A 25,960-nucleotide genomic window follows, 5' to 3' on the forward strand; every position below is an offset into this window, starting at 1 on the left:
CTAGAATGGCCACTGCCATGACGGTGGCTACAGTGGGTGGGGCGTGGCTGGGGCCGCATGCTCCACAGAGCTAGCAGGAGCCAGGAACAGGCAGACGCTCTGCCCTATCCTGAGTTGACAGGGTGGAAGCTTCACCTTCCCCAGGCACAGCTGCAGCCAGCCAAGCTGTGACCATAGACTGGGCGTCTCTGAACTGTCAGGGGCCTGGGAAGGCTACCCCCCTTGCAGGCTTGAAGGTGTCTGCTCCCACTGCTTGACCTCTTCTTGCTCCCATCACCTGCTCCAATGTCAGAGCGAGGTTGAAGCTGAGCCCGGGTGCTGTTGCAGCCTGACTGGGTGTGCACACGCTCAGGGTAGCACTGACATGCGAGCCCCATGTCACCTCAACCCCCGCTGGACTTTGGGCACTGACAAGCATGGGAGGAAGGCCACGGTAGTGCTGAGGGCAGCTTGGCACTGGCCCGCAGGTGCCCCTTGACATGAACAGTCTGGGTGCCATGAACAGCAGTAGGAGGCAGACAGGCCCTTGGGTAGAAGGCTGTGGGTCCCTGATGAAGCCCCACCTTCAAGCCAGGAAGGGCCTGAAGCCTGGGGGTCAGGCTGCCAGTCCTGTAGACTGGAGTGGGAAATTGTGGTGCTTTTTCCAGGCCCACCCATAGCCATTCATGGACCAGTCAGCATGCACTTACTCCCCTTTAAGACCCATAAAAGCACTGAACTCAGCAAAACTTGAGCAAATGACAGGACTGCCAGCTCCTTTCCTGGAGAGGAGCTACTCACCCTAGAGTCTCCTCTCTGCTAAGAGCTGAAGAGATGATGGGACAGCCAGCTGCAGAGAGGAGCTACCCACTCCAGGGTCTCCTCCCTGTTAGAGAGCTGAACACTTATCGGGATACCCTGACTGCAGAGAGGAGCTACTCACTGTGAGTCTCCTCTGAGCTGTTCTATTGCTCAATAAAGCTCCTCTTTGCCTTGCTCACCCTCCACTTGTCTGCATACCTCATTCTTCCTGGGTATGGGACAAGAACTCGGGACCCACAAAATGGCAGGCCCCAAAGAGCTGTGACACAAAAGCTGAAATATGCTCCTTGTTTGCCGTGTTGCTGGCAACAACAACAAGAAGAAAAGAGCTATACCCCTTTGGGGGCACCAGATGTAAGAGCTCCCCAAGCCAGGAGTTAATACCCTCTCTGGGGCTCTGCAGTTCCTGACATCTCCAAGGTTATGGGTGCCACCATGTTCATAGGTGCCAGCTGTGGAAGCTGCTTGCAGTACTCCTGGTCCAGCTGTAGCTGCACAGGGAGCCAGCACCCATGCTGGTGCCTGGAGCTGCCTGCCCTGCTGCAGTTGGCATGCCTGGCTGTGTGCAGTGGTTGGACCCTATGCTCCCTCACACTCCCTTCACTGCCCTGACTCGCCCTTGGCAGGCATTGGATCCAGCTGGTAGTGTGAGCCGAGTGCAGTCTGCCAGACTGAGGGGATGGAATGAGCCCAGAGGGCCCAAGCAAAACTTGGGCAAAGGCGCCACTGGCCACAGAGGTTTCCAATGGAAAAGCATCACCCCAAGAATACTGTAACAATATTGACTTTAGTTTGAAGAGTTCAACCCACCTTGCAAGGAATTTTTAATTTGATGCCTATCTTTACGAAAAGGAAACCTGAATAAGCAAAGAATGGAGAGAGAGGGAGGAGAAGTGAGCAGATAGGTACAATTCTTGCAATCAATGTATGCAGGAGATACTGTTGATAACAAGGGAGGAGAAGTGAGCAGATAGGTACATTCTTGCAATCAATGTATGCAGGAGATACTGTTGCTAACAAGGGAAAAGAGGTGAGCAGATAGGTTCATTCTTGCAATCAATGTATGCAGGAGATACTGTTGATAACATTTTATTGGACACCATATCACACTTCTGTTGATTCACAGAGGTGGTAGCAGTTGTATAAAAATGGGATTATAGTATTGATAGTTAATTTTCAGAATAGCCAGAATATTTCATGCCTTGAGTTGTCCTCTGATTATATTTGACAAAATATTCTCTCCAGCTATGTATCAGAATGATTTTTCTCCTCACTTTGAAGTGAGACGTCTTCTGGATGTTCTGACTTTGTCTTCCTGGACATTGAATAGACTTTGGCAAGCATTGCCTGGCATTTGTATGTGTCTGTTTGTGTTATTTTATAGGTATTCTAATTAAGGAGGTTTTATCATCTCCATTAGCTACCCTTCACTACCATGTACTCTAGTATGGATTAGTAGTGTTTCATTGATTTGAAAATGCTTTTTCACATCGTGATACTTCTGATGTCGAGATACATAACCAGTGATACCTTACAACTGTGGTTAGTTAGGCAGTGGTTATGATGGGCTGTCATTTCCTGCACATGCGTGAACTTGATCATAGGTGTTCATTTGCTGTCACTTCAACTGAGTTGTGTCTACTTTTGGCACTACATGTATTGTCATTTAAAATGTTCTCAGAAAGCATACTGTGATTTGACATTAAACAAAATGTTGTTATAAATGTAGAAAGGCTTGGACAGAATAGAGGGGAATATACTGGATATTAGTAAAACAAATATTCAGCATTGGAAGAATTCCATATTATTTTGCAAAGCAACAACCTGGTATTTTATAGAGCCTTTTTAAAAAAGAGGAGGCTTTTAGAGCCTTTTTTTTTTTTTAAAGAAGGTATTCCCAAATAGATGAAGTGTATTTTTTTTTTATTACTGAGATATAACCAAAATAATTTCTTGTCACACTAAAGCATTGCATCCGAAAGACCAAACTGCCAAGTTCCCCTGAATAGATGAAAGGAATTTCAGTTCATCAAGAGGCTGATGTGACCAATTCACATGTGATGAAGGATTATGGTTAATTAAGTCATTGAGTTAGTTTAATTGGCTGAGTGTTTTTCTTTCTTAGGGGTAGAAAAAAAATAATGGTGTATCTTACAAGTGATCTTATAAGTGCATCTTAGATGGGATGAAATACAGGGTGTAGAATGGGTTTTATTATGATCAGGTCTATAGTAATGAGGCCTGTCCCACTAGCATAATTAGATTTAACAAAATTGTAGAGACCTAGAAGTGAGGTTTTATTCTAGCTGGGCCTGTGACGGAGAGAGTGTCTTACTAAATGAATCCTTACATAGAAATGACAAGTGGCTCCAAGATTGTTTTCTGTTTAGAAAAGGATTTTTTTTTTAGCAGTACTTGCTATCCACATGCTCTAGAAAAGCACCCCCTGCTTCCCCACTGATGATTCGTGAGCTGAAAGCAGTTCCTGATGCATTCATGTTTCCAGCCTGTGGGGTGTGGGGCTGTTGGTCCAGGCCCTTCTTGGTGTTCACTGGTGGCACAGTCCAGTGTGCAGTCCCATTCTGGACCTCCGATGTCACCTCTGCCTTATTGCCTTGTGACTCACTAATATTCAAGTAAAGTAGAAAAATTCATCACCCAAAAAACAAAGGACCCTTGTCTCCTTGTCACTTTATTCATTGGTTCAGTGGCAGCCTAAGGAAGAGGAACGTGCTTTCTCAGATGTAGCTTTGATTATTCCTTTTAATCATAAGTAAATCTGAGTTTAAATCATAATTTTGCAATACAGCTCTGTTGATATCCTTAGTTTTCCTAAAAAATTTGGCTCGCTCCTCATTGCCTGCTGAATAAGGTTCTTAGCATGACATTGTGGCTCCTCAGCAGTCCAGCCGCAGCCTGTTGTTTTCCCTCCATTCCTGATTGCTCCCACTCTACCCCATCCGTCTCCTGTCCCTACCCTTAGCACACCAGGGGTTCTTTTTGGCGGTTGTCACAGGGTCATGGGTTTGCACTGTTTACATCCCCCGTCAGCATTGTGCCAGAGCATCTGTCTCTCCACAGCCTTGCCAACAGCACATGTTCCTACACTTTTGAATTTTTGCCAATCTGATGGGTGAGAAACGTTATCTCAGTGTAGTTTTGATTTGCATTTCTCTTGTTTTGAGTAACCTCTGTTTTGAGTGACTCAAAGTAGTGAAACTTTTTTGTTTATATTCTTAGTTCTCACTGAAATGCCAGTAACCCGACTTTCTATCTCTCCTCCAACAAAAGCTTCAGATTCCACATCTCAGCTGAAATGTGCCTCCTTTTTTGATGCTTTTAATCTTTTACCGTAGGACTGTGTCCTCTTCTGTACTCCCATGACAGCTCAGTTATGCCCTGATGGGAGGGATCTTAGTCTCCTTCAGCTTTCCATCCCCAGTGACTGACACAGTCTAGAAAAAGATCCATATTTACTATTTCTTGGATTAATTGAATGATTTTTTAAATATTTTTTTGAGACCCAGTCACGCTCTGTTGCCCAGGCTGGAGTGCAATGGTATGATCTCAGCTCACTGCAGCCTCCACCTCCCGGGTTCAAGTGATTCTCCTGCCTCAGCCTCTGGAGTAGCTGGGACTACAGGGACACACCATCACACCCAGCTCATTTTTTGTATTTTTAGTAGAGATGGGATTTTGCCATGTTGACCAGGCCGGGCTCAGACTCCTGGCCTCAAGTGATCAGCCCATCTTGGCCTCCCAAAGTGCTGGGATTATAGATGTGAGCCACCGCATCTGTCCTTAACTGAAGGATTTTAAGTTAAGTATGGCATGAGAAAATTAGTAATTTTGGTTTGAATTCTAATTGAAAGCTTAAACTCACATTCTCCTTGTTTTCATTGATATTATTTCATGATTTTCTCAAAGGAAATAATCTTTGCAATGAGAGAAATGTAATATTTTAGAATATTTGAAGTTTTTCTAACCTTTATCCATAACAAATAAAAATATCTCTTATAAAAAGCACAATGATATTATATTATTTTGTCATTACAAATTACTCTTATTTTCAAAATCCAAAATCTGTGATGTGGGGAAATTCAGTGTGAAAGTAATTGAAAGGCTGCCTGTTTCAGTTACAGCAACTCTGTAACTCTGGTTAATATATATTTGCCCTTGTCGGATAAAATATCTCTATAACTAGACACAGAAGTTTACATAAAACTGTTTTAACCTGGACCAGGTGCGGTGGCTCATGCCTGTAATCCCAGCACTTTGGGAGGCTGAGGTGGGCGGATCACAGGGTCAGGAGATTGAGACCACCATGGCCAATATGGTAAAACTCTGTCTCTACTAAAAAATAAAAAAAATTAGCTGGGCATGGTGGCATGCACCTGTAGTCCCAGCTACTCAGGAGGCTGAGGCAGGAGAATTGCTGGAACCCGGGAGGCAGAGGTTGCAGTGAGCTGATACCGCACCACTGCACTCCAGCCTGGGCGACACAGTGAGATTCTGTTTCAAAAAAAAAAAAAAAAGTTTTAACCTGAAAACTTGAAAAGTGTCACTTTAAAGACTGTTAACTAAATGTCATACATTGTTTAAGTGATAAGATGATGGATAAATATTTATATGTTCCACATAAGAAAATAGGAGTTTTTACTGGAAATGATGAAACTGGAGGCTGTAGCAATGATGATCTATTGCTAAATTATTTTACTTTCTCATGTTAGTGTAGTGATATTGGAGTTTTCATTTTTAAGGGGTTACTCCGCTCTTTTAAAAATGGAAAGAAGTAGTTAAGGGTGGAGGAAGGGAGGTGAGAATGCCATATAGGGTAATAGTTGTTAGTCTAGATTAGAATAACAAAGAGAAAAAAGCAGAAACACTTGTTTCTAAGAAAAAATATGAGACTGCATAGAATGATAAAAACAGTCTCAGTATTTTATAGAGGGAAGCATAAATAAATCATGGTAGTTTTGCTCAGTGGATCAGGCAGCTGTTAAAATGATTAGAAATGAAGACCTTGTACAAAACAAAATGTTTAATAGAACGTTAAGTGAAAAAACAGATGACATATTTATATCTATTCTGTTCACAAGTATGTAGAAATATATATACATCCGGAGGGAAACAGAAAAATGAGAATTGTGGGAATGCATTATTTGCATTTTATTATAGTTTTTATTAATATTAAGCTCTTAAAAATAAGGAGAAATGCAAAGAATCTGTTCAACTCCAGAGCAAAAACAAAATGAAAAGCCAGCAGACAGAGCCAACCTACCTTTCATAAAATTATTTATTGAGGCTAGGTGCGCTGGCTCACGCCTGTAATCCCAGCACTTTGGGAGACTGAGATGGGCAGATCACAAGGTCGGGAGTTCAAGACCAGCATGGCCAACATGGTGAAACCCTGTATCTACGAAAAATACAAAAATTAGCCGGGTGTGGTGTCATGCGCCTATAGTCACAGGTACACAGGAGGCTGAGGCAGGAGAATCACTTGAACCCTGGAGGCAGAGGTTGCAAGGAGCTGAGACGGCACCATTGCACTCCAGCCTGGTCAACAAAGTGAGACTCCATCTTGAAAAGAAATTATTTATTGAATGATGCAATTTTAGAGTTGGGAAGCCTCTCAAAATTTTTGTAAAAACCTCTTTACACTGTAAAAATTATTGAGGATCTCAAAGAGCTTTTACTTATATGGGTTAAATCTGTCAACATTTCCATATTGGAAGTTAAAATGGAGGCTGGGCATGGTGGCTCATGCTTGTAATCCCAGCACTTTGGGAAGCTGTGGTGGGTGGATCACTTGAGGTTAGGAGTTCAAGACCAGCCTGGCCAACATGGTGAAACATCCCGTCTCTACTAAAAGTACAAAAATTAGCCATGCGTGGTGGTGCATGCCTGAAGTCCCAGCTACTCAGAAGGCTGAGGCAGGAGAATTGCTTGAACCTGGGAGGTGGAGGTTGCAGTGAGCCAAGATCGAGCCACTGCATTCCAGCCTGGGCAACAGAGCGAGACTCTGTCTAAAAAAAAAAAAAAAAAAAGTTGAGGGAAAAAAAGTCACTTAAAAATAACAATGATGAACATATTATACGTTAACATAAATAACATTTTTATGAAAAATAAGTATTTCAAACAAAAATTTAGTGAAAAGAGTGCCTTGGTTTTGTATTTTTGCATATTTTTAATATTTGCCTCAATAGAAGACACGTGGATTCCCGTATTTGCTTATCCATTCAATCTGTTGTGGTATGCTGTTTTGGTTAAAATTTGGAAGAAAATTTGGCCTCAAACAGCTACATAGTTGGGAAAGGGAGAAGTCTTTTTTAATCGCCTTTTCAGATAACTGGTTTTGTCACATTGTCTCTGGAAAACCCCACTGTACACACTTGAGAGAGTAAGTTTGAAAAAGATAAACAGTGTCTTAGTAGTATTATGAAATACTGCAGAACTCCATGAAACTCCATGAAAATGTTTAAGTACCTCCCAGGGGTTCCCTGATCACACTGAGAACCGCTATTCTAGCCCTTGAAAAATGAGAAAACTGAAACTCAGAGATGTGCAGTGATTTTCTCCAAATCATATAGTTGGTGGAAGACAGAGCCCTTGGACATGGCTCTGCTAGTTTCATTCCTCATATTTTTGGAAAATGTCAGTGTAAGGTCTTTTAGGCTGACAGACCCATGGAGGTCATGTTAACTTGTGACCTGCATGGACACTCCAGTTGAGTTCTGAGTAACTGGAAGACCATGAGAAGAGGAAGAAATGATCAACCCCTGTGGCGCCTACTTAACTTTGAGACATTCTCTATTGTTCCTTATTCCCACCCCAATCGACAAGGCCATTGGACTTTGTAACTGACCTTGGTCAACACTCCACACCCTAGGACTCCCTCCCAGCTTGCAAAAAACCTCCCTAAACTGTAACTTCTATAACTCTCCACTGCCTACCCCAAACCTAGAAAACAAACTCCTATCCCACCACCCTTCGCTGACTCCCTTTTCAGACTCAGCCTGCCCACACCCCGGTGAATAAACAGCCATGTTGTTCACACAAAGCCTGTTTTTGATGGGGGGAGGTCTCTTCATTCAGAGCTCATGCATTTTACTTTTGAACAACTTTTAGAGATTGATCCTGAGTTTATTTATGAGGGTCTTCTGAGATATCAAAATCTAATTCTACCTTTTCATCTTGAAGATTAAAAAAACTGTTCATGGTAAACAAATCAAAACTTTTAAGAGAAAGTAGTATTAGGGCTGGGCATGGTGGCTTACACCTATAATCTCAGCACTTTGGGAGGCCAAGGCTGGTGGATCATGAGGTCAAGAGATCGAGACCATCCTGGTCAACATGGTGAAACCCTGTCTGTACTAAAAATACAAAAAAATTAGCTGGGCATGGTGGCGCACGCCTGTAGTCCCAGCTGCCTGGGAGGCTGAGGCAGGAGAATTGCTTGAACCCAGGAGGCGGAGGTTGCCATGAGCCGAGATAGCGCCATTGCACTCTAGCCTGGGTAACAAAAGTGAAACTCCGTCTCAGAAAAAAACAAAACAAAACAAAAAAACAGAAAGTAGTATTAGAATTATAAGGGGATTAAAAAAATGTAATTTTTAACATACTTAAGATATAGAAATATTAATTTGAACTTTATGACAAAGGATATGATACATTTAATTTTGTTTGCCACTTTTTACTAGCTAAAAAATTTGTAGCATTTTCTATCTCAATTTATATATAATTGTTTATTTATTTATTTATTTTTAGGCGGGGTTTCACCACGTTGGCCAGGGTGGTCTCTAACTCCTGACCTCAGGTGATCTGCCCGCCTTGGCCTCCCATAGTGCTGGGATTTTTTTTTTTTTTTTTTTGAGATGGAGTCTGACTGTGTCACCCAGGCTAGAGTGCCATGATGAGATCTTGGCTCACTGCAGCATCTGCCTCCCGGGTTCAATAGATTTTCCTGTCTCAGCCTCCCAAGTAGCTAGGATTACAGGCACCCGCCACCATGCCCAGCTAATTTTTGTATTTTTAGCAGAGATGGAGTTTCACTATGTTGCCCAGGCTGGTCTTGAACTCCTGTTCTCAGGTGAACCACCTGCCTCGGCCTCCCAAAGTACTGGGATTACAGGTATGAGCCACCATGCCCGGCCAATCTCAACAATTTTAAATAGACACTTTTGACTTTATCTTGGTTTCTTGGTTATCTGCATGTTCATAGAGGCATTTTCCATGTCTGTTCCTCCGTTCAAATGTTAGGTGGCTTTATGGTTTTTAACGTTATTCACTGATTCCTCCCAGATTCCATCCAGATCTCAAACAATAGTATTCTTGGATCCTGAGATGGAAAACACTTAGGATAACCTTTCTTTAGCCTATTTGAGTAGGTACTTCTGATGCTTCACCATCAGTGCTCAGTGATGTGTAGAGACCCTTTGAATGACAGCTGCATACCACCAGTCATTCTGTCAGCCCTCTTGCGTAGCTCTCAACTCCTCCTGCCCCAGCCAGAAGTTCCATATTAGAAGTTAAATTGAGAAACTGTCAAATTACTTAACTACTTCATGCTGGCCTGCAGGCTCTCTGGAGATGAGACTGTCCCTTGGCTTTCTTCATCTTTTCCAGATATGTATTGCACAGCTTCTTTCCTGCTCTGCCTTCTACTCTACCTCCCTTTTCTATTCCCCATTTACCAGTTTTTTATTTTAAAGATTATTCTTAATAAGAATGACCTCCAATTTACATATACTAGAATCAGGATTCTCTCAGTCGCTAGAAAGATGCAGAGGAACAAGTCTGTCTGGTCTCAAGCCTTGCGAGATAGGAGCTCTCGTTGGGAGGGTCCCGTGATGGGTCCCATGGCAGCCTTGGGGGCCTCTGCCCTTCAGGCCAAGCACCCCAGTGTCTTCACTCCTCGCTTCCAGTTTGTGTTAAATATATATTTTTAGTGGTAAAAATTGGAGTTATTGATTGTAATCAGCTGCCAATGTCTTTAGATCATCTCTAACCAATTTTATCTTTTCTACCTTTCCCCCCCTGAAATAAATGATTTAAATGTTTTATGGGGAAATACCCATATTTTTTATATCCTGTTCTTCACATTAAAAGGTGGGGCTGGGAACACAGTTACTTGGGAGAGAGCAAGGTGAAATTCTGGATGTGCTTTTGGCTTCGCCCCAGCCCCCGACCTGCCTCTGAGTGGTGGGACCAGGACTTGGAGGAGGCAGCGATGGCCACGCACCTGCTGAGTGTGTGCCCTGTTGTCTCGGCTCTTCTTTTGGAACAATTTGAAGTGAGGTCTTCGTGTCCAGGTTATAATCACGGAGCTCTTTTGTTGGGTTGTGTGACCCTGGACTTTTAGCCTCTTTTTCCTTTCCCTTCGGAGCTGGAAAGGTGTCATGTGGGCTAGAGAAAATAAAAAGAAAATTCATTAATTTGAAATATTATTTTTGTTTTCCCTGTATCATATAACTCTTATCATATCTTTCTAAACTGTTTTCTAATTTGGTGTCTACGTGAGATATGTTATTTCAATATTTTATATACAGTGGAGGCTTACCATATATTTGTTAAAAAGAGAAATAAAGATAGAACAGAAAAATGCAGTCTAGCCAGCGAGCTGGTGTAACAGGAGCGTTGTGATGGGCATTTGGATATGTAGGTTTCAGTCTCATCCTTACTGTAACTATCTCTGTGATTTTGTCAAACTATTTGAACTACTTTAAGCTTCTGTTTTCTATAAGTGAGAAAGCTGCTGAATGATGTCTAGGTGTTTGCCCTTCGATTTATTTTTTTCCAGTAGTGACTTATCAAGTGTTTCTTGTGTGCCAGGCACTGTTAGGAAAGCTGGTAGACAAGCAAATGTGGTAGACAAGCAGCCACAGTCCCTGCTGTTATTGATGTTGCTTTATACTCAGGTGTGGGGTGTCCTCTCTTCCCCACTGGATAGCAGAAATAGTAACTTGAAGGACAGTCTTGGCTTTGTGTCTGATTTGGGCCAGGCTACCAAAAAACCTTTAAATGCTTCATTTTCTCATCTGTAAAGTGATGATAGTAATATATAACCTAGGTTATCTTACACATTTGACTAAAATAAAATAATGTATGTGGGAATACATTAGAATATGCTAATAGTAGTATAAAGTACAGCATCTAGTAGTGTCTGTAGTAATGTAAAATCTTTTATTTTGCCATGAAATTTAGTATGTAATTCACTAAAGCTTGGATGGGAAAATCTTAAGTTAACTTAATCTTGGAGTTCAGAGATTCTTAAAAAATATGGCTAGGCGTGGTGCTCATGCCTGTAATCCTAGCACTTTGAGAGGCTAAGGTGGGCTGGTCACCTGAGGTTCGGGAGTTTGAGACCAGCCTGACCAACATAGAGAAACCCCATCTCTGCCAAAAATACAGAATTAGCTGGGCATGGTGGCGCATGCCTGTAATCCTAGCTACTTGGGAGGCTGAGTCAGGAGAATTGCTTGAACCTGGGAGGCAGAGGTTGCGGTGAGCCAAGATCATGCCATTGCATTCCAGCCTGGGCAACAAGGGCAAAACTCCGTCTCAAAAAATAAATAAATAAAATAAAATAAAATAAAGTATATTTGTTTTTCTTCTCTTCACAGAGAAAGATAATGCTAAATATGTTTTTAGACACAATGATGGCTGACCCTCCTCCCCAGTGCCTTGTCTGGCTACCTCTCATGCACAGGCTTGCCCATGTTGAGAATGGTAAGCAGAACTTTTATTGTTTAATTCTTCAGGCTATAGAAAGTATAGGAACTGATTATTTGCAATGTCCTTAGCTACTAATATCTTTGAAAATTATACTTGACATTTGCTATCACTGTCATTTGATTTTGCTGTTTCGGCTTTCAGAAGAATATTTCTTTTCAAAAAGGAAGGACACTTATTATTTCTTCTTTTTTTTTTTTTGTCCAGGACAGTCTCACTCTGTTGCCCAGACTGGGGTGCAGTGGTGCAATCCTGGCTCAGTGCAACCTCCGCCCCCCAGGTTCAAGCAATTCTCCTGCCTCAGCCTCCGGAGTAGCTGGGATTACAGGCACCAGCCACCATGCCTGGCTAATTTTTATCTTTTTAGTAGAGACAAGGTTTAGCCATGCTGGCCAGGCTGGTCTCAAAGAGACTTACTACTTTAGAAAGGAAACCAAGAAGTAGGCTGGGCTTGATGGCTCACACCTATAATCCCAGCACTTTGGGAGGCTGAGGTGGGTGGATCACTTGAGGTCAGGAGTTCTAGACCAGCCTGGCCAACATGGCAAAACTCCATCTCTATTAAAAATATAAAAATTAGCCAGGCGTGGTTTTGGGCACCTGTTTTCCCAGCTACTCGGTAGGCTGAGGCAGGAGAACCACTTGAACCTGGAAGGTGGAGGCTGCAATGAGTCAGGATCGTGCCAGTGCACTCCAGCCTTGGTGACAGAGTGAAACTCTGTCTCAAAAAAAAAAAAAAAAAAGGAAAGGATACCAAGACGTGGTCATATCAGATCATACAATTTTAACTATATGCTTTTCCTCCCTGAGATTCCAGATGATTGTTCTCTGTTTGAGCCCACCTGATTTTTAGCCATGACTTCCTGTTTCATCTTTATCAAACTCATAGTTCTAAAAAACTGTATGTATGCAATATCAACTACGAAAAGTATAATTATTTTGGAATAATTTAAAGAAAAATAGTGAAGATATAATTTAACAGTGGGTTTCCTTTTTTTTTTTTTTTTTTTTTTTGAGACGTAATCTTTCTGTTGTCACTTGGGCTGGAGTGCAATGGTGTGATCTCAGCTCACTGCAACCTCTGCCTCACAGGTTCCAGCAATTCTCCTGCCTCAGCCTCCCGAGTGGCTGGGATTACAGGCACCTGCCACTACGCCTGGCTAATTTTTGTGTTTTTAGTAGAGATGGAGTTTCACCATGTTGGCCAGGCTGGTCTTTGGCTCCAGACCTCAGATGATCCACCTGCTTCGGCCTCCCAAAGTGTTGGGATTACAGATGTGAGGCACTGTGCCTGTTCAGGTTCCTTTTTTTTTTTTTTTTTTTTCCATTTTTTTCCTTTACCATTTTTGCCTTGAGTCTGTTTTTGGTATCCCTCCCAGGAATTTGACATAAATTTTTGTTTTGCTTTGAGTTAAAATGATACTTATCTCTTAGTAACTTCTTAATTTTTTTGTGTTCTTGCCATCAGTTTATCTCCTCCTGTAGCTTGTTGGTGTTTGTTAAAGGGAAGGCCATTGTTTTTCTAGCAACATTCCTGGACTCAAGGCTCTTGCCTTTCTTCATTCCTCAAAAGAGAATGAGGAAGAGCCAAGAAGCCACTAAAAAGAGTCCGTTTTTATCCCTTCTGGAAGAATGAAATCAACGTCCATACTGTTTTTATTTTATCGCTCTCCTATCTATACTTTAAAATAAATTTTTCTCAGCCTTTTACCCAACTATGGCTTTAGTTCACAAGTATCTCAGATTCAGGAGTCGTTTCTTAAAGGACCAGAATCTCTCTAGACTAAACCAGCAGAATTTTAAGAACAGGATTCTTGGATAGATTTAAATTTTTGAGAGCAATGCCTTTATAGCTTTAAATGTTTTAGTAGTTTTATGTCCAGTTGATTTTCATGAAATAATTTTGTATTTGCCATTTGTCAAGATGTATTATTATCCATATGAACATTTTATTGTGACTTTTATAAAGTATAATTTACTGATTACATTCTTAATGTGTGTGGTTTGTAGTATTTTTATCAGACAGAAATGTTATAAAATAATTAAAATATCTAGAAATAAAATGTTACTGTTACACTAATATTTTTCTATATGTCTTAATTTTAATGGTGAGAAATTATAATGGTATTTCTGGTTTTTTTTGGTTTGGGCCCTATGAAGTTCATCATGAATTAGATCGATGTTACTATGCATAAGGAGTAATGTTTATTCACCTAAGCAAAAGTTGTACTTTTTAAATTGATTTACTAATCCAAGTAAGATAAGAAGGTAACTACTAAGGTAGTAGTTACTTAACTACTACTAAGTGATGCACTTTACCAAAATAATACTTTTACCAGAACCTGAACAGTCCTTCTCTTTCTTATTTATAACTGACCTAACACACTTGTTAATTTTTTCATCATTCTAGTTCTCTGTTTTTATACCTGTCACCCATTCCACTGACTAAGGATTGACTTGATTGGTTTGGAAGAGAACACAGGAAAATCACATAGATATATATGTTCAACTAAAATTATCAGCATATATTTGATAATTTAATACTTTTATTTATTATATCTTTTATTAACCTAAATTACTTAGAATTATAAATATTGGCTACACAGATGTTGACCTCATTGACGTTAGCTGACATTGATGGAGTTTGTTCTCTGGAGGAACTATACTAGGTTGTATAGTTAATTTGGAGCGTACACTCTTAATTAGTATTTACAGCATTCCTTAGGAATATCTTGATGGCAAAAAAACTTAATTTCTTAGAAATAATATCCTTTGGATTTTTTATTGCTAATTTTAGTTTTCTTTTAGTCCCTAGTGGTCATGTTATATAATCTTGTATTTTTTTCACCTCATAATCAATTTTTTTTGAGTCTTGATTCATTAGTTAATATATATTTTTGGAAGCAAGTCTAAAAGTCCCTATAATTGAAATACGATTTTGGTCTTATGTATATAATGCTAGAAAGAGTTGCTCAATGAAGATTTGAATACTCTATCCCTCTTTTCTTTTTTGAGGCAGAGTTTTGCTGTTGCCCAGGCTGGAGTGCAATGTTGTGATCTTGGCTCATGGAAACCTCTGCCTCCTGGGTTCAAGCGATTTTCCTGACTCAGCCTCCTGAATATCTGGGATTACAGGCATGCATCACCATGCCCAGCTAATTTTGTATTTTTAGTAGAGACAGGGTTTTTCCATGTTGGTCAGGCTGGTCTCAAACTCCTGACCTCAGGTGAACTACCCGGCTCGGCCACCCAAACTGCTGGGATTACAGGTGTGAGCCACCACACCCGGCCTATCCCTCTTTTCTGTTAACTTTCTTTTCTTGTGTTCGGAGTTGAATTGTCAGAGGAAAAAATTATGCTACCAACATTTAAAAATATAAATAGTGATCTATAATATACAGTTGTGTATTGCCCTTGATAGTAAATTGGAATGATTAGATTAGTCTCATTAGTCTATGTTGAATTTTTTTTCCGATGTATTGAGTCTTTTTTTTTTTTTTTTTTAGTAAATGGCTGGTTAGGCTAGCAGATAATTTAGATTCTTTAGTCCTACTTTTGTTTTATCGTTGTTGTTGTTGTTTTGTTTTTGAGACAGGGTCTTTTCTGTCGCCCAGGCTAGAATGCAGTGGCACGATCTCTACTCGCTGCAACCTCTGCTTCCTGGGTTCAGACAATTCTTGTGCTGCAGCCTCCTGCGTAACTGGGATTATAGGCATGCGCCATCATACCCAACTAATTATTTTTTGTAATTTTAGTAGAGACAGGGTTTTGGCATGTTGTCTAGGCTGGTCTTGAACTCCTGGCCTCAAGTGATCTGCCTGCCTCAGCCTTCCATAGTGCTGGGATTACAGGGGTGAGCCACCTCACCCGGCTCTAATTTTGTTTTCACCTTTGTTTTTATATTAGATTTGGTATTCCCCTGTATTGACTGTATTCTCCAAATGAAAATTTATTCTTTCTTCTTTTATTCCATCCCTTCTCTCCTGCCCTTTTTCTCTCCCCTTTTCTCTCCCGTCCACAAGTCTTCCATCCCGTGGAGTGCTCCTACTGCCGGTGTGAGAGTATGATGGGTTTTCGGTACCGGTGCCAGCAGTGCCACAATTATCAGCTCTGCCAGAATTGCTTTTGGCGTGGCCATGCCAGTGGGCCTCACAGCAACCAGCACCAGATGAAGGAGCATTCCTCTTGGGTAACTGCTTTGTGTTTCATCTGTATCCCTGAGTGTTAATCTGTTTTATCAGTAACAGCACCTGGACCTGCTTCCTCATGGATGCCTACCAAATAAGGATGTGGTGTAGTAAAATCTTAACACTAACATTTATGCCAGGCTTGCAGAAATGTTATGCTTCCTCACTTGATTTTAAAAGCAGAATTTTAAAAAATTTCCAGGAAACAAAGATAGTATATTTGAAATGGTCTATTTTATTCAGAAGTGGAATGTTGCATTGCTGTCTTTCCATAGTAAAAAATGAGTTTTAAGTAAGACTTAAAGTTCTTTTTGCAAGCAAAATTTTCCCATATTTATAGGGTTTAAATGTTGCAAGGAAAGTTGCAGAAAATAAAGGAGTTAAATATTTATGCCTGTAAAGTTGGAAAAAAAATTATATTTTACAACCATTGCCACATTGGTGTCTTTACCTTCTAAAGTAGTTTTTAAAATCGTAATATCTTGGCAGAAGTCAATATCTGATTTTTCTGTGGTGCTTATAAATTATGTAACATGCTTATCATCAGTTATTTTCCTTCCTTTCTCTCAGTTTATTTGCAGAGTTTTAAAAATGCCATATTTTCCTTCCAAAAAGTTGTCACAGCCTTTGTTTTAAACTCTTTCCTCTAGTTTTTGTTGGTTGGTTGGTTGGTTGATTGGTTTGCTAAACGGTAGAAAAGCATATAAGGGCAGAAGTATAATTCAGGATCTAGATTCTTTAGCCTGGTTGTCTGTTGGCCTTCAAGTATTAGAAAGCTTTAATAACCAGTTTTTATTTTCTCTTTGGTTGTTTTAAAACTCAACCAAGTAAAAGCAAGTAAACTCACATCAGGAATTAAAGAAAAAAAACAAAACAAACTTCAACGTATACTTAACCCTAGTTCTTTCATCTCTGACAATGTTAGATACTTTTTTTTTTTTTTAACTAGATAGGTTTCTGTTATAATTAACCATAAAATTTTGTTAAACCAAATATCCTATCTTGGGTCTTGTTGTGTTGTGGAATCCAATTTTTTTTTTTTTTTTTTGATTGAAGAACCACTTTTAAAATCCTAAAAAAAACTCCGTTTTTTTCCTTTTCTTTTTTTTTTTAAATAAAGAGAATTTACAGATTTTCAAATTGTTTCTTTTTGGTTACTTAAAGTACAAGTACTTCACTATGTTAATTGTTGATGTTTTTTCTAGTGGGGTTTTTTTTTGGGCGGGGAGGGTAGAGTCTAACTGTTCACACTGGAGTAATTTTTGCTGTTTTAATTTTCATGTTGACTGAATTTGCTGCTATGTTTCTACTGAAAATTCTCATTCTGGATGTTGGGACGAGGAGAATGAGAAACTTCTTGTTTTCTCTGGTTTGAACTTCCTCATTTGGCTAACTTATTACCCTTTTAAAAATGGGGATTTTGTACTTATTTAAAGACAAGTGACTGATACTGTTTTATGATTTGCATTTTTCATCTACTCTTGAATTTTTTCATTGAGTTATAATATACATACCGAAAAGTATACAAAGCACAAGTAAATTCTTACATTTCTGTGTGATCCTCACAAAACTCTTGTGAAGTAGGTCTTATTTCCACGGGTTGTTATTCTTATTTTAGCTTTTTTTGTTTTATAAATTCCTTTTTGTTATAGTGACTTAAATTTTTTTAAAAATCAAGTATTGTCATCCTGCATAATTTTGAAGATAATATGATAAACGTGTCCGTTCTGAATTTTGATGGATATATGCCTTGCATGGGGTCAATGCATACTGGTAAGGCCTTTTAGCAGTATGTGCAGGTGTCTGTATGTAACTTGTTTTCAAATTTAAGATTCTGTACATGCAGAGCTCTTGCTCTTTGAGGAAGATGTAGTTGAATTTTGAGGCTGGGTAAAGAAGTTTCCAGTTAACAAAAAGATGTGCTAACAATTTAATAGTAATTTCTTCAAGATTGTCAGCTGTGTTTATACTAATATTTTGAACAGATGTTTCTATACGCTCACAACGTGAGTTTAAGTGTGTGTTTAACCAGCTGGTATATGAATTTGCATTGTAGATGTGATATGTGAGTTTTTAGTACCTGGAAGTTTATTTTGAATTTTCCAGAAATTTCTGTTAAATGTTTTTATCTGAGTAACTATGCAGTATAATTCATTCTTTTAGTCATTGGTTCACTTCATTTGCCTTTATTACAAAGAAAATGCCATATGGTACCATATCTGAGATTCATCCTGTCTGTTCATTCTTTCATTCAAAATATATTTTTAAGCACCTACTGTGTGCCAGGTCCTGTAAGAGGCTTTTGGGATACATCTATGGACAAACCAGACAAAGACTCCTGCCTTGTGGAGCTTAAGTTTTAATGAGCATGAAAGAGACTGCTAGAGCTTGTCAGCATTACTGTTTTCCTATTCTTGTTGGCACATACCTAGACTACACTTTTCAGCCTTTGTGTTGCTCAGTGGAACCATGTGACTAGTTCTTGCCAGTGGGATGTGAACAGAATGATAGGTGTCTTTCCAGAAGAAGACAGTTAGTGAATAGCAGGGTGCCTTCTCTACTCTCTCTGCTACCTTGGTGGAGAGAATGTCATTAAGACCCAGCAGAGGGTGAAACCATGAAGCAAAAGGAAACTGGGTCCTTGAATGATGGGTGGAGAAGAATATCCAGCAATCCACTTGACTGTGATGGGGGCATGATAAAAACTTTGTGTTGAGTCACTGAAGTTTTAGTACAAGAGGTAGAGTTCTGTTAAAATCTTAAAATTTGTGACGTTGTCTTAGCAGTCACATGGTACACTTGATGAGGAAACTGATATTACAGAGGGAAAGTCAGAAACCCATGTTATTTATAGTGGCAACCAGTTTAGTAAATGTATCATCTGTGATCATTTGAAAGGCACAAGTGGGCTCTAGGTCAAGTGTTGGAAAAGATCAGAATGTGAGACTGTTAATGGTAAGGTGGTAAAGGAGAGAGATGAGCTCAGAAATAATTGGTTAGTGCACAAGCAATGAATGAAAGGGAACAGAGAAAGCTCTGATTCATGGGGCAGTGAAAGGAAAAACAGACTGCTTCCAGACCCTGGAGAGAAAGCTAAGCATTGAGAAAGGCTTTAAGCAGCAAAGTCCTAGTAGAACTTCTCAGTGGAAAAAGGTGACCCAGTCCTGTGGTGAAGATCAGATTTAGGGAACAGGCTTTTGTTCTTGGCTGCTTATCAGAATCCTCTTGGTTCTGCCTACAGAGATTCTGCTTTATTGGTCTGAGGTACATGAAACCCTAGACATAGACAGTTTTTAAAACTTCCCCAAGTGGGTGAGGCGCGGTGGCTCACGCCTATAATCCCAGCACTTTGGGAGGCCAAAGCAGGCGGATCACCTGCAGTCAGGAGTTCGAGACCAGCCTGGCCAATGTGGTGAAACCCCATCTCTACTAAAAATACAAAAAATTGGCTGGGCATGGTGGTGGGCACCTGTAGTCCCAGCCACTCGGGAGGCTGAGGCAGGAGAATCACTTGAATCTGGGAGGCGGAGTTTGCAGTGAGCCCAGATTGCACCACTGCACTCCACTCTGGGCAACAAGAGCAAAACTCTGTCTCAAAAAAAAAAAAAAAATGCTAATGCAGAGAAGCCACAAATAAAAATAAAGTTCCCCAAGTGATTCTATCATACAGCCAAAGCTGAGAGCAACTGATGGTGTTCATATGGCTTCCAGGTGGCTTCTGTTAAGTTGAAAGCAAGAGTCAAAGAAATACGTTAGTCTTAGGAAAGAACTTTGTGTGTGGTTACTGGCACATGGAATCAATCAACTGGAAACAAATAGATCAAAGGCCTATTAAGTTTCTGAAGAAATTACATTGGCAAAGAAATTATAAGCCTGAACTGAACAAGCCCTTAACTATTTGAGCTATAAAACCACTATTAAAAAGCAACAACAACAACCCTGAGAACTTGGTCTGGCAGGATAGGTTGATGGGTTGTGAAGGTCGTGCAGCCCCTCCAGAGGGTATGCCAGAGCCCACCTGGCCAAGAAGGCTATTGAATAAGGAAGAAACTCCTGCTCTGGTTCCACCATTGTATCTTGGGAGCAGGAAGGGAAGGTGCAGACAGTTTGCCTTTTTGGTTCATAGATTGCATCTTAAGGAGTTCCACATGATCCTTATGAAGAAGACTATGCCATATCCAGAGATCCTGGATGCAGTGACTGAATCAGACCGCAGGTGTTCCACCTGGGCATGTGCGGCACAGTGGGAGGAGGTAAGGGTGCTCTCTGTGTAGGAAAAGGGAACAAAAATGCAGTTGGTGATTGAAGTTTCAAGAATATTCTTTTCTTAAATTCCACTGGAGAAAACTAGTCATATGGTCCCATGTGACCACAAGGAGGGTATGTTGTATATTAGCTATATATCACTTCTCAGCCGAGGTGGTTTGAAGCAGGCATGCCTCTTTATCTTTACCCTCCCACTGCTGATATACATTGACCAAATGGAATGGTCTCCAAAGGGACTGGCTGAGGTAGAAGTCCTCAGATGGAGTAGGCTGGGTACCTGCATGGATGGAGCAGAGCCCCTCTGCCAGCTTACATGGGACTCTAATATGAGCAGATATTAGCAAGTGGAATCAGGAACGTAGGGGTAGGGAGATTGGAGATTGAATACAGAAGTCATATAGGCCTTGTTGAGAAAGTGAGATTTGAGCACACTTAGAAGTTTACCAGCAGGTATCTGGGGAAGAACAGAGGTAGTGTTCAGTGTTCAGGCCCTGGGGTTGGAGTATACCTGTAAATCCAGGGAAAGAAGCCAGCATGGCCAGAATGAAATGAGCAGGATTGTAGGAGAGGAGGTGAAAACATTAATATGGGCCTGTTGACCATTGTAAGGACTTTTACTCTGAGTGTGATGAGGAGTCTTATAAGGTTTTGAGTAGAAGAATAACATGATTTGATTTATATTTTTAAATGGTCAGTCTAGATGCCATGTAAAGGGTAGATAGTGGAAAAGAAAGAGAGGAGCAGAGAGACCATTTAGGAGAAATTCTAATGATAATTAAAACAAGATATGGTAGGACAGTAGTAGAGGTTGTAAAAAGGATTGAATTATGGTATGTTGTAAAAATCAGCCTAATGGGTTGGATGTGGCTTGTGAGAGTGGAGGAGTCAAGGAAAAGTCTTAAGATTTTGTCCTGAGGATAGAAGGATGGAATTGCCATAGACTGAGGTGGGGAAGGCTGTGGATGGAGAATGTTTAGATGTAGGATCAAGGATGAACCTTGTTCACCCTTTGTTCTGGACATGTTGAACTTAAGTTGCTGATTAAATATCCATCTATATGGAGTTGTTGAGTGGGTCATTGTATATGATGAGTCTGGAGTTTAAGAAAGAAGTCTGAGATAGAAGTATAAATCTGGGAGTCATTGGCATGTATTTAAAGCCATGAGACTGGATGACACCACTTATGATACCACCGAGAGAATGAGTGAAGATGGGGAAGAAAAAAGAAGAGGAAGAACAGACCCCAGAGCTCTTCAGTATGAGGACATCTGGGAGAAGAGGAAGATCCTGCTTCCAGTGAGGTGGGATGAAAGCCAGGAGAGTGTGTGTTCTGGAAAACAAGTGAAGAATGTGTTTGAGGAGGAGGAAGCGATCAACTGTGTCAAATGCTGCCGACAAGGAAGGACTGACCCTTTGTCTAACAATGTGGAGATTGTCTGGAGAACACTTTCTGTGGAGTGGTGGGGACAAAAACCTGATTAAAGTAGGTTTAAGAGGGAAAGGCAAGAAAGATGGAGACAGCTAGGATAGATAACTCTCCTAATGAATAAATGAATATCTTTTTCTGACACCATTTTGTCTTTTTTTTTTTTGAGACAGGGTACCACTCTGTTGCCCAGCCAAGAGTGCAGTGGTACGATCATGGATCACTATAGCCTTGACCTCCTGGGCTCAAGCAGTCCTCCCACCTCAGCCTCCTGAGAAGCTGGGACCACAGTCATGTGCCACCATTCCCAGATAATTTTTGTAGATAGAAGATTTTGTCATTTTTACCAGACTGATCTCGAACTCCTGAGCTGAGCTCAAGTGATCTGCTCACTTCCACCTTCCAGAGTGCTGGGATTACAGGGATGAGCTGTGGAGCCCAGCCCTCAAACACCATTTCTAATAGTAGTTCCTATTGGAATTTTCAAGGACTCAGGAATTACACTTCACTTTTCCTCCCCACAAGATGACAGCCAGGAGTTAGGCATCAGTCTGTTTGAGAAAGTGGTTTTAATTGTGGGGAAACAGTGGATTTACCTGTAGTCCCTGAATCAAATATTCCCTCACTCAACTGCTGGTATTTCCAGCAGGGAGCAGATCTTGAACATTTACGGATCTGGGAGGAGAGGAGAATGTGTGTTCTGTGGAGTGTGCAGATCCCAAAAAAGAAAGGAAGGGGCTGAGCTGGGCATGTTGTTTCTTCTTCAAAACCAACCAGTCTGATTAGGAGACTGAGGGTCAGAGGGTCCCTTCACCTGGAAATAAAAGAGTGTACAGTAACTAAATAATATTAATTTTTGTTTTCAAACATGCAAGGTTATATCAATCTTCTTTGAGACACTTGATAAATTTGAGTAACCTTGTCATCAAGACTGTGGTGCCCATAGTGTTCCAGTGACTTTTGCTGCATAATAAGCCACCCCAAAAGTTAGTGACATGAAACACCAATCATTTGATTACACCTGCAGATTTGAATGGGGTAGAGGGTTGGCTTGTCTCTGCTCCATAACGTCTGGGGCCTTCGCTGGGGTGATTGAAATTCTAGGGTTGGAGGATGTGGCTTGAGTGGCCAGAGGGTTCTTCCCTCCCATGTCTGACTGCCCTGGGATGAGGAAGGGCGGGATCTGCTGGAACAGTCCCTGGGACCACCTATGTGTGATCTCTTAATGTGGCTTGTGCTTTTCACAGCTTGGCCACACTGTGTCTTAAGAGACAGCATCCCGCCTTTTGGCCGGAACCGCCATCTTCCAGTAGTAATTCACCAAAATGACAAACACAGAGGGAAAGAGGAGAGGCACTCGATATATGTTCTCTAGGCCTTTTAGAAAACATGGAGTTGTTCCTTTGGCCACGTATATGCGAATCTATAAGAAAGGTGGCATTGTAGACATCAAGGGAAGGGGTACTGTTCAAAAGGAATGCCCCACAAATGTTATCATGGCAAAATTGGAAGAGTCTACAATGTTACCCAGCATGCTGTTGGCGTTTTTGTAAACAAACAAGTTAAGGGCAAGATTCTTGCCAAGAGAATTAATGTCGTGTTGAGCACATCAAGCACTCTAAGAGCCGAGATAGCTTCCTAAAACGTGTGAAGGAAAATGGTCAGAAAAAGAAAGAAGCCAAAGAGAAAGGTACCTGGGTTCAGGTAAAGCACCAGCCTGCTCCACCCGGAGAAGCACACTTTGTGAGAACCAATGGGAAGGAGCCTGAGCGGCTGGAACCTATTCCCTATGAATTCACGGCATAATACGTGTTAAAAAAAAAATAAAAGACCTCTGGACTGTTAAAAAAAAAAAAAAAAAAAGACAGCATCCCTAGAGGAGGCAGCAGTTGTCTAGGAGAGCAGGGCCGAGCCGCAAGGCCTTTGTCCCCTGGCTGTGGGAGGTGTGCAGCCTCACTTCTGCTGTGTTCTGCATGAAGTGAGGAGTCACTGAGGTCAGCCTGGAATGTGAAGGGGAGGAGAACTGGACTCCACTCATGGTGCTGGTGATGGTCGTGGGAAGGTCACATTGCAAAAGCTCCTGTGTGATGGAGACATTGTTGCAGTGATCTTCTGCCCAGTATCTGTTTGGAAGTTATAATCTGTCCCACATAGGATAAAGCCTTGTAATCAGAACAAGGGTTCCCACATAGGTGGTTAATGTAGCCATAGTGATTATCATGTTTACCTATTATACTTTTTAAAGGAAGGCTTTATTAAAATAACTAAGCGTAATATTTACTAGGATTTTTATTACCATATTTAAATAGTTTAGCTTTTCTTAAGTATTTTGAATATAATTGTTTTGTTTAGTTGGTTTTTTTTTTTTTTTTTTTTTTAAATCACTGTTAAATGATCTTTAACCTTAAACTTCCTTTTCCTTGATCTGGGCATACATGCTTTTCTGATTTACTTTAAACCAAACTCCTTCCACGCCTGCCTACTTCCCTCCCTCCCTCCCAAACTCCTATTAATTGTGTGGTAAAATATATGTAATATAAAATTTACCATCTTAACCATTTTTAAGTGTGCAGTTCAGTGGCATTACGGGCATTCACACTGTTTGCAGCCATCTCCAGCATCCGTCTCCAGACCGTTTTTATCTTTCCCAACTGGAACTCTTCAACCTTTCTTGATATGCAAGGAAGGCTCACAGCAAACATGTCTTCTTCTCTGCCTTCCTTTTGGATCTCTGCTTACCTTGGTCTTCACTTTACCAAAATAGATCTGACTGATTCCCATCTAGGTACTCCATGGCAGGAAGTCTCTCCCTGTGTTTGCCCATTTATACAAAATATGCTTGTACCACAGATACAGTTAGTACAGGGCCTTTGTGGATTTAGTTATGTAACTGACTGGTCAGTGGTATGGAAATTTCACCTTTCTTCCCAGCAGATGGCAGAGTCCACCTCTTAACAAAGTTACCTATCCTGTTCTTCAGAATCTTCTATAAAGAAGTATGTTGGATTTCTTTAACAATCTCTGTTAAACAAATATTGCTTTACCTAAAAAAAAAGTCATTGGACAGCTTATATGTGCAGGGTAGTTGTTTGGGCATTAGTAAAAAGTGAGCCATTTAAGGAGTCAGAGCAAATTTTCTTGTGACAGACCTGGATCAGCTGAGGTTGTTGACTTATTTTGGTCAGAAGCAATGTTCGATTTCCATGTGACTAGTGTCCCTCTCCTCACACCTCTTCAATTATGAAAGATAATATGTATTCATGGGAAAAAGGTGTGCTTTCTGAGCATGCTCCTCTCCAGTTTTAAATAGCTACATGTCATAATTAAATGATTACTTTGTATAAAGTACAAAACTAACAGAATTTTTTTTAATGTATAACACAATATCCCCACTTGTGGCAAGTGATAGCTAAGACATACACATGAAGAAATTTTTTTTTTTTTGAGACGGAGTTTCACTCTTGTTACCCAGGCTGGAGTGCAATGGCGCGATCTCGGCTCACCGCAACCTCCACCGCCTGGGTTCAGGCAATTCTCCTGCCTCAGCCTCCTGAGTAGCTGGGACTACAGGCACGCGCCACCATGCCCAGCTAATTTTTTGTATTTTTAGTAGAGACGGGGTTTCACCATGTTGACCAGGATGGTCTCGATCTCTTGACCTCGTGATCCACTCGCCTCGGCCTCCCAAAGTGCTGGGATTACAGGCTTGAGCCACCGCGCCCGGCCGACATGAAGAAATTAAAAACAAAATATACAAAATCAAGTCCTTTAACCCAGTGGCCAACTCTTCTCAAAGAAACTGCTGAGGCTGGGTCTGCCGTGGCCCCTGCCTCTGCTTTTGTCAGTCAGTGTTCTCATTTAAGCTGTCTGTCCTCTTGTCTTGGGTGACACCAGCATTTTATCATGGTCAGTACCTCCTGCCCCAGCCTAGCTGTCTAATAGTCAGTCCTCTGCAGCTCAGTTCCCTTTAGCACTGCTGGTCCTTGACCAGCAAGCTGCCCTCACTTTCAGCTGCTTCTCTGCACATTTCTTTCACCTGCTGTCTCCATTGAAATTTGGCTGTCCTGGAAGAACTCCACTTCTCTGCAACCCTTTTCGGTGATGGTGATTTTTTTCTCTCACATCTCATGCATATTAGGGGTTGACATTTTTATTAGGGTGGCCATATAATTTATCATCGAAACCAGATCCACTTGGGAGTAAAAGGGACACTGTTAATTATGCAGGGACAGCATACATAAATTGTGATTGTCTTGGACAAACCATTATTTGTGCTCACTGTTTTAACTTGTGCTTAAAATCGTGGAAATGTATTGTCTCAGTTTATGTAGGTGGGAAGTCCAGGCTCTCTGCTCCAGGTCTCACTGAGCTGAAATCAAGGTGTTGGCTGAGGCTGTGGTTACCACCGAAGGCTTAGCAATATTAATATTAGCAATTTAGTCCTGCTAGCTCCCTACTGGCAGAATTTATTTAGTTGCAGCTGTGCTGGTGAGGTCCCCATTTTCCTACTGGTAGCCCACTGAGGATGACTCAGCTCTCAAAGGCAACC

General features: G+C 41.0%; 1 protein-coding gene across 26 annotated transcripts in view; it reads left to right on the plus strand.

The window, feature by feature from the left end:
- DTNB (dystrobrevin beta) overlaps window positions 1-25,960 on the plus strand; it is a 302,922-nt gene that overhangs the window by 101,095 nt on the left and 175,867 nt on the right. For 25 of the 26 annotated variants that reach the window (XM_032293916.1, XM_032293926.1, XM_032293912.1 and 22 more), the window contains exons 7-8: window positions 11,424-11,529; window positions 15,555-15,721. In XM_032293916.1, the coding sequence (XP_032149807.1) occupies window positions 11,424-11,529; window positions 15,555-15,721 (273 nt within the window). Of the gene's footprint in view, window positions 1-11,423; window positions 11,530-15,554; window positions 15,722-19,766; window positions 21,556-25,960 lie in introns of those variants that run through there. The other variant, XM_032293940.1, reaches the window with a different exon arrangement.

The sequence above is a fragment of the Sapajus apella genome, unplaced genomic scaffold (assembly GCF_009761245.1).
Source record: "Sapajus apella isolate SASKATOON/1434 unplaced genomic scaffold, GSC_monkey_1.0 scaffold31, whole genome shotgun sequence".
Classification (NCBI taxonomy): domain Eukaryota; kingdom Metazoa; phylum Chordata; class Mammalia; order Primates; family Cebidae; genus Sapajus; species Sapajus apella.